General features: G+C 44.6%; 1 protein-coding gene across 1 annotated transcript in view; it reads right to left on the bottom strand.

Moving 5' to 3' along the window:
- PRKCQ (protein kinase C theta) overlaps positions 1-12380 on the bottom strand; it is an 89300-nt gene that overhangs the window by 36229 nt on the left and 40691 nt on the right. The window contains exons 7-13 of the mRNA XM_077836937.1: positions 10182-10344; positions 9125-9156; positions 8947-9032; positions 7756-7885; positions 7123-7232; positions 6506-6629; positions 1133-1293 (exon numbers count right to left, since the gene is read on the bottom strand). Of these exons, the coding sequence (XP_077693063.1) occupies positions 1133-1293; positions 6506-6629; positions 7123-7232; positions 7756-7885; positions 8947-9032; positions 9125-9156; positions 10182-10344 (806 nt within the window). The remainder of the gene's footprint in view (positions 1-1132; positions 1294-6505; positions 6630-7122; positions 7233-7755; positions 7886-8946; positions 9033-9124; positions 9157-10181; positions 10345-12380) is intronic.

The following is a 12380-nucleotide window of genomic DNA, read 5'->3' as shown; positions in this document are numbered from 1 at the left end:
TGTTTTCTGCTCCCACCCGGTTTTCTGTGGAAGGGCCTGATTTGACCCTTCTGTACTAAGCTTGTTCAACTATGGAAAGCAAAATGGAAAAAAATAAATCAGATGTTTCGTTAACAATTTAAGACGTGGCCACAGCAATTGCTTCAGTCCATAAAATATGCAAGAATCAGCTATACACCAGGGGCAGGTTCCATCTCTGATGTCTTTGGGCAACATGTGCACGCTCATTAGTTGATGCTAAATTGCAATGAAGAGTTGCTTCCGAATTGCCTCTCAGAACTGCATGAGCGCCAGATGAGTTCATCATGGTTCACGTTATCATAGAGGATGCGTCTCCGAATTAATAACGATCAGCCACTCAATGTAAAGTCAGATGAATGAATCCACTGAAGGCAGAAGATTCGAGTTTCAGATCCAAGGCACAGATCCCCAGCCGGTTGAGATGGGTAGAGCTCTATTGACTCAGTGGAGCTATACAGATTTACATCAGCTGAAGATCTGGCCCCAAACATCTAAGGGATGTAGCTGAATCCAGCCTGAGTAAGGGGCAGAGCATAGCTGCACTGCCCCAAGAACAGGCGGCTTCACAATCTGGTCCTTGCTTCCTCTTTGCTTTGAAGGGGGAAGTAATCTACTCCAGCCTTTTTACAGGTGCAGCTTACTACCTCCTCTGAACTAGCTTAGCTGTGCTGGCTGATAGCAGAGCCAGGACTCCACCCAGTCCATTCTCTGCCCAACTTCTCCCCACCCACATGCATAAAAGGGGAAGTAGCAGCCTGGCTGCAGCTTTCCCCTCTACACAGGCTCTGGTGATGTGGATAGCCATGCAGGGGAGTAAGAGGGCCCTTATATTATATTTACTCTCCTATGCAGAGGTGGGGCTGGGTTTACGCTTGAGCCCTGGGAGAGTTAGGTTTCTATGCAATGCAACAGTCGGGTACCCGTGGTGATGTTTACATCTTATTTATCATTAAGGAGGTTTGGGTCAGTGTTTCTTCCGAGGTTTGGAAACACAGTCATGCCTTCTGCCCCTGGCAAGGCAACATCCACGCAGGCATTGAAAAGCTGTTTATATTTTTCAGCAGTGCAATGCAAGGCTTCGCTTAGCACACGTCAGCCCCATCTCACTTACCTTGCCAAAGCTTCCCTTTCCCAACATTTTGTGTAAGACAAAATCATCGATTGTTAATTTCAGCTGCTCAGACTTCTGGTCTTTCCCTGGTTCTGATTCCACGAGAGACTCAGGGCTTGTCACGTCTTCCACCGGCGTCTCCCAAGAGATTCCCTGTGGCTCTGAAATGAACCCCAAAGCAAAATAAACACCCAGAAACAAAACAAAACACTCACATCCTACTTTTACATTTTTCAAGGACACCAAGTTCCAATTAAAATCAATGGCAATCAGGTGTCCACACTCACTAGGTGGATTTCAGGCATTGTACCTCAATCTCCTTCTAGTTACGTCAGTTTTTACAGTGGTGTAACTCCACTGAATTAAGTAGAGTGACTCCCGATTTTACGTGGGTGTAAATGAAAGAGAATGACACCCTTTAACTGCAGTGTTGCTTTCAAAGCTGAAGAACAGGGCCAAACCCTTAGATTTGGTGCAGCTTTTACTTGACATTGCTTCTTGCTGGCTGTCACGCTATGCCATGACATCTTACCCTTGGGCCTCTTTCAAGCCCATTGCTAAGGCTGATGTGTGAAACAGACGAGACACTGTTTAAATTTCATGCTCCTTTCCCAGAAGTTCAGATCAGGTTGGCTGTCTTTGCTGTCAGTTTCTGGAGTGGAACTTTCAAGAGGTTCCTGGCTATTCTATTTATTTAGATTTATAAAAACCTGTATAGGAATCTATTCCTTACTGAACCTATCCCATAAACTCAAACACACAATACCATATAGAGGATTGCTCAGCCCACCTTGACAGATAAAATAAATATCCACTGGGGAAGAGATGGTCCCTTAGGTAAGGGGACCATCTCTTTAAAAATGGTTTAAAGCCGGTCCCAAACCATTTAAAGCTTTATAGGTTAACACCAACATTTTGAACTCCACCTAGAAACTAACTGCAAGCCACTGCAGATGTAATTCACTGATCAGCGTATGTTAGATCCTCCTCTGGGGCCAATTCACAAAGGATGCAAGTCTCGCTCTTTAGGGTCAGAGAATCACACAAATGTTGGGCTGGACGAGACCTCGAGAGGTCACCCAGCCCAGCTCCCTGCGCTCAGGCAGGACCAAATATACCTAGACCAGGAGTTCTCTGGACAAATTATTTGGTGGCCCACTTTTGCTGGTGGCCACGCTCACACTTTTTCCTAAAATACTTAATTAGCTTAGGCAAAACAAATAAATATGCACATAGACACGTCCAAATCAGTGTAATTTATTTATGGCTACCTAGTAAGTCTGCTGTGAAAAGTGATATTAACAAACATACAAGTACCACTTTTCACAGCAGACTTATCATAGAATCATAGAATATCAGGGTTGGAAGGGACCTCAGGAGGTCATCTAGTCCAACCCCCTGCTCAAAGCAGGACCAATCCCCAACTAAATCATCCCAGCCAGGGCTTACTCAGCCCCGGCTGCCTGGGGATAAATTAAGCCCTGGATGAGGGGTGGGGGAGGGAGTAGCAAGGGCCGGCGGGGACGAGGGTTGGCTGGGGGAGGCAGCAGGGGGCTGAAGCCTGAAGCCCTGTGGCTAGGGGCCGGAACCCAAGGCCCCAGAGCTGAAGCCCAGGTCTGAAGCCTGAAGCCTCGTGGCCAGAGCCTACTGCCACACCACCCCCAGGCTGAAGCCCAAAGCCTGAGCCCCAGCACCCCTGAGAAGGTGGGGAACTCACCGGCTGCTCCTCCAGAGTTATGCCCCAGGTGTCTCCAGAGGGAGACAGGGCCCAACCCTGGCTGAAAGCCCCAGCAACCGACACCAAGACATCCAGGAGCACCAGGGAGGGGGAGGAGCCACTGCTCCCTCTGCCCTCCCATTACAGGAGTCTGTGGCCGCAAGAAAAGCCCCTGGTAGCTGCATTTGGCCACGGTGGCTGCATTTGAGGAACGCTGTCCTAGACCACCCTGGACAGGTGTTTGTCCAACATGTTCTTAAAAACCTGCAATGGTAGGGATTCCACAACCTCCCTTGGTAACCTCTTCCAGCACTTAACTATCCTTAACGTTAGAAAGTTTTTCCTAATATCGAACCAAAATTTTCCTTGTTGCACACTAAGCCAATTACTTCTTGTCCTACTCCACGTGGACATGGAGAAGAATTGCTCCCTGTTTTCTTCCTTTTACTTAGCTGTAGAGAGTCAGGCTACTGGTGCGAGAGGCCTCTGGTGTTGACCAAGATGGCAGTCATAACAAAAACTCCAGAGCATTGGTATAACATGCTTCTGTTTTCATAAGTGGGCTGCAGCATTCTGCAAAAGCTTCATTTTCCCAGGGGTCTCCATGTGCAGCCCTCCTGCAGAGCAATGTGATCTTGAGATGACAAGGCCATGGATAATGATAGCAAAGTTGGAAAGGAAACATGCTCTTCTCACCGTTTCACTGGAATCTGAGCTGGGAGCCCAATGTTGTGACCTTTATTGGGTTTAAGCTTTGGCTTAGTTTTGCTTTTGTTCCTAACACGTGTATTTTAAAGCTTGCAGGAGAGGTGGTTTCTGTGCTACCCATTCTATGAGCTGTATTTCATATGTTGTGTTGCAGCTCTTGGATGCCAAGGTAATAATAGGCAATATGGACCAAAGGTGGATTTTCCGACAGGTCGATGTGAGTTAGGAGGGCAATGAAAGTCATTGGGACTTGTGCGCTGAACTCCCCTTGGGCAAATTCCCAGCTCAAAGGAAAGAAGACAATGTGCAAGGGTTCTCCACATTGGTCAACTGGGGAGAGGAACAGAATCCTCTTTCCAGGTCATGGGGCTCCAGCCCAGATCCACAGGCCCATGCTCTTACCGTACCCTGGTACCCTGCCTTGCCCACCTGAACCTACTCTCCAGTAACATAGAGTGTGCTGTCATGGAACACAGCTTCACAGCAGGAAAGACAAGGGGAGCTTCCTGGAATGGCCTCCTGTTGGCTATTTCCAAATGCAGTTCTTTCACATCAAGGTGCACATTAGCACTGCAGATTAGCATGTATGCACCTTGATCTCAATTATCCCGTCACAATCATACTTGAATTTTGTAGGCAAAGCATATACTGTAGTTCTTAAATCTATGGTGCAACTCAACCATTTTATTAATAGATCCTCAGCTGGTGTAAATCAGTGTCACACTGTTCACTGCAATAAAGCTACAGTGATTTACACCAGCTAAGAATCTGGGCCAATGTGTTCTGACTTCTTTTGAATTTTAAATGTTCACTGCTAATAATGAAAGGAATATTAGCTATTGTGGTTCACAGGGGGAGGTAATTTCCAAACGTGGGAGCTAAAAGATTCCACTTAAAACCCACATTTTGACGTTTAGGTCAGCTCTTGGGTGAGTAAGGTGAGATTTTCCATTGACTTTCTATGGGAATGATGGCATGGCTACATGGGGACATCCAGGAAAATTAATCCAAATTAACTAAAGGTGTGAATTTGAAGCACACTTTGGAAGTGAATTAAGCCACATCAAATTAAGGCCACTTTAATTCTGAATAATAGTGTCCATGCAGGGATTTAATGTGGTTTAACTAATCCACTTTAAGAATTAATTTGGATTCACCTTCCAGAGTGTCCTTGTGTAGACAAGCTCTTCAGCACCTAATTGGTATTTGTGTCTTTGAAACATTTCCCCTAAATGGTCATTTTTTGTACAAGTGCAGATTTTATTAAATGTGTGATGTGGCCATGCTATGAAGGTGGGCCACACTCACAAAGAAGGCTCACAGCATCAATGGTCATTACCTGCCGGGATGTTCACAAAGCTAAGTACAAATAAAATTCAAGAGAGGAGAGAAAAGATTAAAGTGAAACAAGCCCTGGAAACACAATTAATTAAGCCAGTTCTTTGAACAAGTACACATGTCAACAGCAGAGTGTAGCTTGCCAACAGCGTGGCAGGGTACACAGGTAAGATAAACACAACACTGGAACACTTGCAGGAGATTAACCTTTCTGTAATCAGCATAATTAGTTAAGACTATAACAACATGCCTGCAGTACTAAAACAATAAATAAATAAATAAAAATATAAACTGTTCTGAAGCTGCTCCCTTTAAAGAGCATTACTCTTTCATCAGCGGTAAGCCACAGCACAGAGAAAATAATAAAACCAGGATATGAATTTTCAGTGGTGAGCAGATAGTTCAAACTAAACAGTGGGTGACGTTTCGTCTTGAGGTTCTGATGAATATGGTTGTGGGTGGGGGAAGTGTTGGGGTACCTGACCTAAAGGAGGATTTGGGGAAGAGTTTGTCAGCAGTGTGTGTGGTGCTTTGTGGCTCATGTCACTGGAAGACAGAAATGGATGGGTTAGGGCATGTCTATGGAGAGGTAGAAAGGAATTGCACTGGGACCAGGGGGATTAGTTGCCCCTGTATGGAGTGGCTGAGAATAGTTTGAGGGTAGGTATGACAGAATGTGGATGAGAGGGATACATTTTGGTAGAGGCATGACTCTAGAACTGACAGATGTTGCTTTGTATTGACTAGTGAACATATCACATGGAGTGAGTTATTTTGTGAAAACTCCACTATTTGGAGCATGCACTGGAATTGTTGCTGACTAGGTCTAAGCCATAAATCATGTCCGTGCTACGATGTCAGAATCATCACATCACGTGAGGCTTGGAAGGAACCTCTTGTGAGTGTAAGCTACACCCACTTGGTGTGACTCCCTGTCTCCTGGTGGCAGCTAGGCCTTAGCTAAGAGAGGTGGGTCTTTCAGCTCAAGTAATAGAGGCTCATTTATGGATTTCCCAGGTTTGATCCCTGCTGTCAACAACCCATCCAGGGACATCAGCATTACAAGTGATGGTCCAAACATGGAATCTAGCTGGAAAGCCTCTGAGGCTTGGGAAATGCTTCCTGCTCAGGGGAAGATGAAAACCACCACCAGATGGGGACAGAGCATAGAGTGAGCATGGCTTATATACATAATACAAGGGGTGTCTGTTTCCCTGTACTATGAGTGGACTAAGGGCAGGTCTTCACTACCTGCTGGATTGGCGGGTAGTGATTGATCTATGGGGGATCGATTTATCGCGGTTCGTCTAAACGCAATAAATCAATCCCTGAACGCACTCCCCGTCGACTCTGGAACTCCAGCTCGCAGCAGGCGGAAGCAGAGTCGACGGGGGAGCGGCAGCGGTCGACTCGCCACTGTCCTCACCGCCAGGTAAGTGGACCTAAGATATGCCAACTTCAGCTACGCTATTCGGGTAGCTGAAGTTGCGTAGCTTAGGTCGACCGCCCCCCCACCCCAGTGTAGACCAGGGCTAAGTTAATTATTATCATTGTCTCCGGCTAGCAGTTTAAATAATTGGCACCGTCAACACACGTAATTGGAGAGCTACCTCTTTTCCCAGTTGCAGGTGCTGGCACAGACTGAAGCAGAGTTACTTCTTTCATAGGAACGGGAAGGCCAATTTCAATAGGTCCTTCTCTGAAGATCTGTTCAGTGTCACGCAAACAGCGAGCCTGGGTCACAAGCAAAAAAGGAGCAATGTTTTGGCTGAAAATGCCTTCGAGCACAGGTCTCTTATGATACCTGCTTCATCCGCACAGGCATAATTATAGAAAGACAAGGAGGTGGCTACTAACTAAAGTCATCAATTAAACGCATTAGGAAGGTCATGGTTTTGGAGTCCTTGTTTCTTTAAAGCAACACGCTGTGGAAGAGTTTGAGTCTCTCTGTGGTTCTATATATTACAGTCATGCCTAGAGGCCCCAACCAAGATCTGGGTCCCATTGTGCTGCAGGCTGTACACACACACACACGCAGTCAGAGACAGTCCCTGCCCTGAAGAGTTTACAATCCAAATAGACAAGACAGAGTGGAAGGGGAAACAGAGGGTGAAATGATTTGCTCCAGTTCACACAGCGGGTCAGTAGATACCACCCAGGTCTCTTGAATGCCACACCAGTGCCCTATCCACTAAACCATGCTGTTTTAGGCCACAAGCTGTTGTACCTGTTGGGTGCTCTCTATCATTGCCAGTGCTTCGGCCATTAGTTTCTGGTTAACTCCACAAAGGTTTGCCACTTTCGTCTGGCACTTGTGATGGACGTTCATGCCACACGCTGAAAGGAAGAAGTTTATGAGGTGATCAGAGCCTGGGGAGGATTGCATTATAAACAGCATTTGTCTGACATGAGGCAGAGCACTTCTATTGGCCTGAGCCAACAGGTCAGGGTGAAATTCACCCCTGTGAAGCCCTACGGAGCTCAAGGCCTAGGCACCAGTTAAATCCTATTGGTGCATAGTCACTGTGCTGGCCCAACCTGAATAAGCCACAAGCTGGGGAGATGCATGGGGACATTTTCCTCCCCAAGCCTGTGGAGCAGCTGTGGATCCACTCTTCAGCCCCATGGACCATGCATCCTTGTGCAGCCCCCAAAATGATTCTGCTGTGTGTGTGCGTGTGTATGTGTGGGGGCGATCCTTGGGCTCTGCCCTCAGCATGTCCACATGCCCCCAACGACTAAGGAGCTATTTGCATGCTTAATGTAAACAGGATTTGGCCCTTAGACTGCAGCTCCTCAGGAGAGCAGCCTTGTAAAGGCCCATTCATTCCATCTACATTTGCAGAGCAGCAGGACTCACCGTCACACTTTAACCCTTGCCTCGCCAGGCCCCAAAGAAGCGTGCCACAGTGCTCACAGAATGTCGGGCTCTTATAGTTGTAGACCTTAAACCGGTGCGGCATATCTATCTTAAACCTCTCCTTGTGGAACTGCAAGGAAAAAAGTCAGCAGTGAAAATACTATCCACTCTGCATCAGTGCTGAATTAAAAAAAGAAAAGTACTCATCATCCATATTATTCTGTTTTAGGGGGATTATGCTGCTGCCCATCACTGTGGTCTTTGACAGCCTTATTATTAGTTGGCAGGGTTTTTACTATGCCCGGGAAAAAAAAATCCTTGGGAATAAGCAATATATTGTACATAGAAAACAGGGTAGGGAAAAAAGTGACATCCATGCCAGTGCTGTATCTTTGTTATTGGGATTGACCAAAAAAAGGAAATTGTCTACAGAGTTACAAAGCCAACTAATGGATTTTGCCACAAAGCTCCCATCTTTGTCAATGGGAATTGTGTGGCTAAACCCACTAGTTAGCTTTGAGAATAACAGCCTAAAGTGTTTGAAGGGTGTAAACACCATGGAGGGATCAGAATTGATGAAGGGAAATGCTACATGGGTATAAATAGGAGCTGTGTGATGAAATTAACTAAGAAAATCGTAGTCTTAATATCAATGCGGAAATGGCAGCTTACTCTCATTTCTGCACAGATTAGGGAAATGCTCCCTGGAACAATGATGTGAAAAAGCAAGATAAAGGCATAATAAAGGGGAACTTGTCAATATACAGATCTCCCATTAACAGTCTGTAAAGTTTGGATAATATAATATATGCACTCTTGAAATGGTAAATTCCTCAATTTTAAGGCCAGATGGGACCATTATGATCATTGAGGCTGACCTCCTGCATAATAAAGGCCAACAAACTTCATAATATCTCCCTTGTGCCCATAACATCTATCTGCGGTATAGCATTTCTTTTAGGAAGACATCCAGTCTTGATTTAAATATTGCAAAATCAGTTATTAAATTTGAGTGCATCACAAATAAGAGATTGTGTGACCGATCAGGAAGGTGCAAGCAAAGGACACAAATCTGATCCATTACACCCATTCTACACCAGTAACTTCAGTGACTTCACTGGAGTTACTCCTGGCTTACATCAGTATAAGAAAGATCAGAATGAAATCCCTATGCCGAAATATGACACATACCATTGTTTCTCTGCTATTGATTGCTGATCCTGTGCACTTAGCTATTACTTTATCAATACACTTCTTATGAATGGCAGCATTGCATTCTGAAAGAACAGATAAGTCACAATATTAGGAAAAAATGCCATCTAAAAAATGACTGAATAAATAATGATAGTAATATAATAAAGCTTCTTACGCCTGCACTGGTAGCCTTGTTTGTTAAGACCCCTGGAATAAACACAAAGCTGGTTAATTTTGAATTTTCAGAGAGCCCCCATAAAGCAGCAGTATTTATGCAATGGAAATTGAAGAAGACCACATTGATTTTTATTAGCTCCTGTAGGGCTTATCTAGCTTAAGTATCTTTATTCATTTCAGCTAGTAGTTAGAATGACTGCTTGCGGCCCTCAGAGCAGGTTTTGTGCACTTTACAACTTTTAATTTTGCATCAGTTAATGGCAACCTGTTTATTAGAAACCTATGTGTATTTTAGTCACTGCAGAAACAGTAAAAGATAGGAGTGAATGTTCATACTGGTACAAATGCAATTAGAATCATGACAACTGGGTGTGTCATATCCCGGGAATGAAACATGTAACCCCTACATGTTAACAGATAAAGGGCCTGATACCGTGACACTTACTCACACGAGGAGTCTTTACTCCTTCAAACAGTTCCAATGCCCAAATCCTGAGGCCTTTTCTCAGTTTCCAGTCCTAACGACCTGATCGCACTCCCATTAAAGTCAACGGAAAGATTCTCAGGCCCAGATCTTCAGAGGTATTTAGGCACCTAACTCCCATTGATTTCAAAGGAAGATGAGAGGCTAAATACCTTTGGGGATTTGTGCCTGACTGACTTCAACTGACTTTCTTTGCTGGACTGGGCCCTGCTCAGACAAACGCTCACTGAAAAGGCCCTTTGGAGTCAAGTATGTGAGTGAGAGTTGTGGGGTCAGGCCTCTTAATGGTGAGCAATAATAATGTTTCTTCACTGAGGTTTGGAGGAATGGATCCTCCTGAGATGATGATTAATGTCGAGTATATAACAGAAGTGCCCGGGGACATCTGCATACACATGTACATGCTGAATTGCACTGGGTTGTGATCCAGGGAAGACTCGAAAGCACCTCACTTGCACCAACTCTCATTCGTTCGTAGCCACAGAGTGCTTATGGAATGGCAGCTGGTTAACACGGCGGACAATGAGTTTCAGAATGAAAGGTGGAGGAAGCTCTGAATCATTGCACGTACCAGACGAACTCATGGCAGACAGAGCAGAACGTGGGTTGTGGGAAAAAGGTAGCAGTGAACTCGTGACATTTGACGTTGTGAATTTTGGCTTGCTTGATAGCTCCCCGGCGCTGATGCAGGGAGAAAAACCCCTCTGTCTCACAGTCGATCAGCTCTTTAGCATCTGGGAAGAAAGGAGACGTAAGAGTTCATTACGAAATTCAGTTATTGTGTATGTGTGTAGATATATACAGTATAAGTATATACAGTGTAAGTACAGTATAACTACAGTGTGTGTATACATTCACGGTAGTTATACTATACTTATCCTCTGTGTTCTGAGCTGTCTTTTACTGGAGAATCTCAGACTGCTTTACAAGCATTAATAAATGAAGCCACACACCACCCTGGTGAGGCAGGTATTACACTCATTTGACTGATGGGGAACTGGGACACGGAGAAGTTAAATGACATGCATAAAGACAGAGGCTGTATAGTTGACAATAGAATCCAGGAGTCCTAAGTCCCAGACCTATGCTCTAGCCTCCCCTCTGTAACTATGCTGATGGAAGCAACTAATGTAGACCAAACTCACCTAACATATATATTTAGTATAAAGCTTATAAGAAATTACACATGACTCCTCTGGTTAGATATGAAGCAGGCAGAGTGCCCTTGTCTGTTTCATGATGGCTTTCATTCTACCACTTTAAAGCAGAAAGGGAAAGTCCTCCAAATAAGCAGTCAATCAGTTTAAATACCAATTTGCTGTTCTGAAACTACTGGTAGAAGATCCGTTCAGCATTTACAACGTGAACGTATGATGGTGGGCATGACCTAGGAGAGGTAAACAGCTGGCAAAATTCACAATGATAATCCGAGCTGGGTGGGAAAAGGTCATTCTGTTTCATGGAGGATTTTTATATTTTGTTCCAATTGGGAACGAAACCCCCAAATTTCAAAATTCTCATTGAAAAAGAAAAAGATCCCCAGCTCTGGGGCAGACTGCTGGTGGGCTGTCTGGAAGTTGTGCACTCTGGAAACTCTGGGGTCCCCAGTAGCCCACCAGGTGGACCCTGAATCTCTGGAGTCTCTGACTCTGAAGCAGTCCGCCTAGCGTGCTTCCCTGGAGCCATGGACCATGGAAGCCCTGAGGTCCCCAGCAGCCCATCAGACAGGCTGCCAAGGAACCAGGTGGGTGAGCGGGCAGAAAACACTGCCAGGGTTTCATTGGAACTTTGGTGAAATTGAACCATCTCTGTGAAACATTTTATTTTTGATGAATTGGCAAATTCTGACAAAATACTGTTACACGGGAATTTTTCCGACCAACTCTAATGATAAAGTGGATTGAGCTGTTTGCTACAATGACAGTGTAGGTATCCTTCATGTTGTATCCCCAGTGTAACTCAGCCCTGATTAGAATAGCTGGTAGAGTACATCTACAGGCAAGAAAATAGTTCATTTTCCATGTCTGTTCCATCAATGTTCAGTCTTGCTAGCTATTGGTGATAATGAGGTCAATTGTGCTGGTAGAACTGTCCACTAGGAAATTGGCTGAGACCATCCACTTATTTCACCTGGGACCCCTGAATTTCGGTTTCTACTGACTTGAACTAGCGCTGAGCTGATGACTTAAGGGAGAAAATTCTCGATCCTATAGCCAATGCCTTGAGCCCTCCTATCTAACTTTCCTCCCACCTCTACCCATATTTTAAATACAGTGTATTTGTTTTCCATATATGTTTACATTTAAATTCTAGAATCTTGGGTGATGCTATTTATTATTAGAAAAAGTCTATTTAATTCTGTGGCAAGCAACATTAAATGATAATCTCCCCAAAACTACAGCTCCATGCTTCTAAATATGTGTTTCCAAAGGTTGGAATTGGCTTAACATGCTGAATTACAAGACAACAGGAACCAGTGAATTGTTGCTAATGCTAATTCATAATATGCAGAGCACAGGAATTATTTAATGTATTGTTTCCAGCAAATAATTTTCTTTAAAGTTAAAAAAAAGGCATTGAACCCTTTCTCTATAACCCACAGAAGCAGAACGTGTTAATACAGACAAGCTCTTGTCGTCTCTTGTTGGCTTTCACAAACGAAGCAGGGCTGGGTCTGGTTAGTATTTGGGTGGGAGATTTCCAAGGAAACCCTAGATTTTGAAGGAAGTGGTTTGTGTGGTTCACTACGCTATGCACGTCCCTCTAGTCA

Source organism: Eretmochelys imbricata, chromosome 1 (genome assembly GCF_965152235.1).
Source record: "Eretmochelys imbricata isolate rEreImb1 chromosome 1, rEreImb1.hap1, whole genome shotgun sequence".
NCBI classification, from domain to species: domain Eukaryota; kingdom Metazoa; phylum Chordata; order Testudines; family Cheloniidae; genus Eretmochelys; species Eretmochelys imbricata.
The sequence above is the reverse complement of the archived record's forward strand: the minus strand, read 5'-3'. Positions and strand labels throughout refer to the sequence as shown.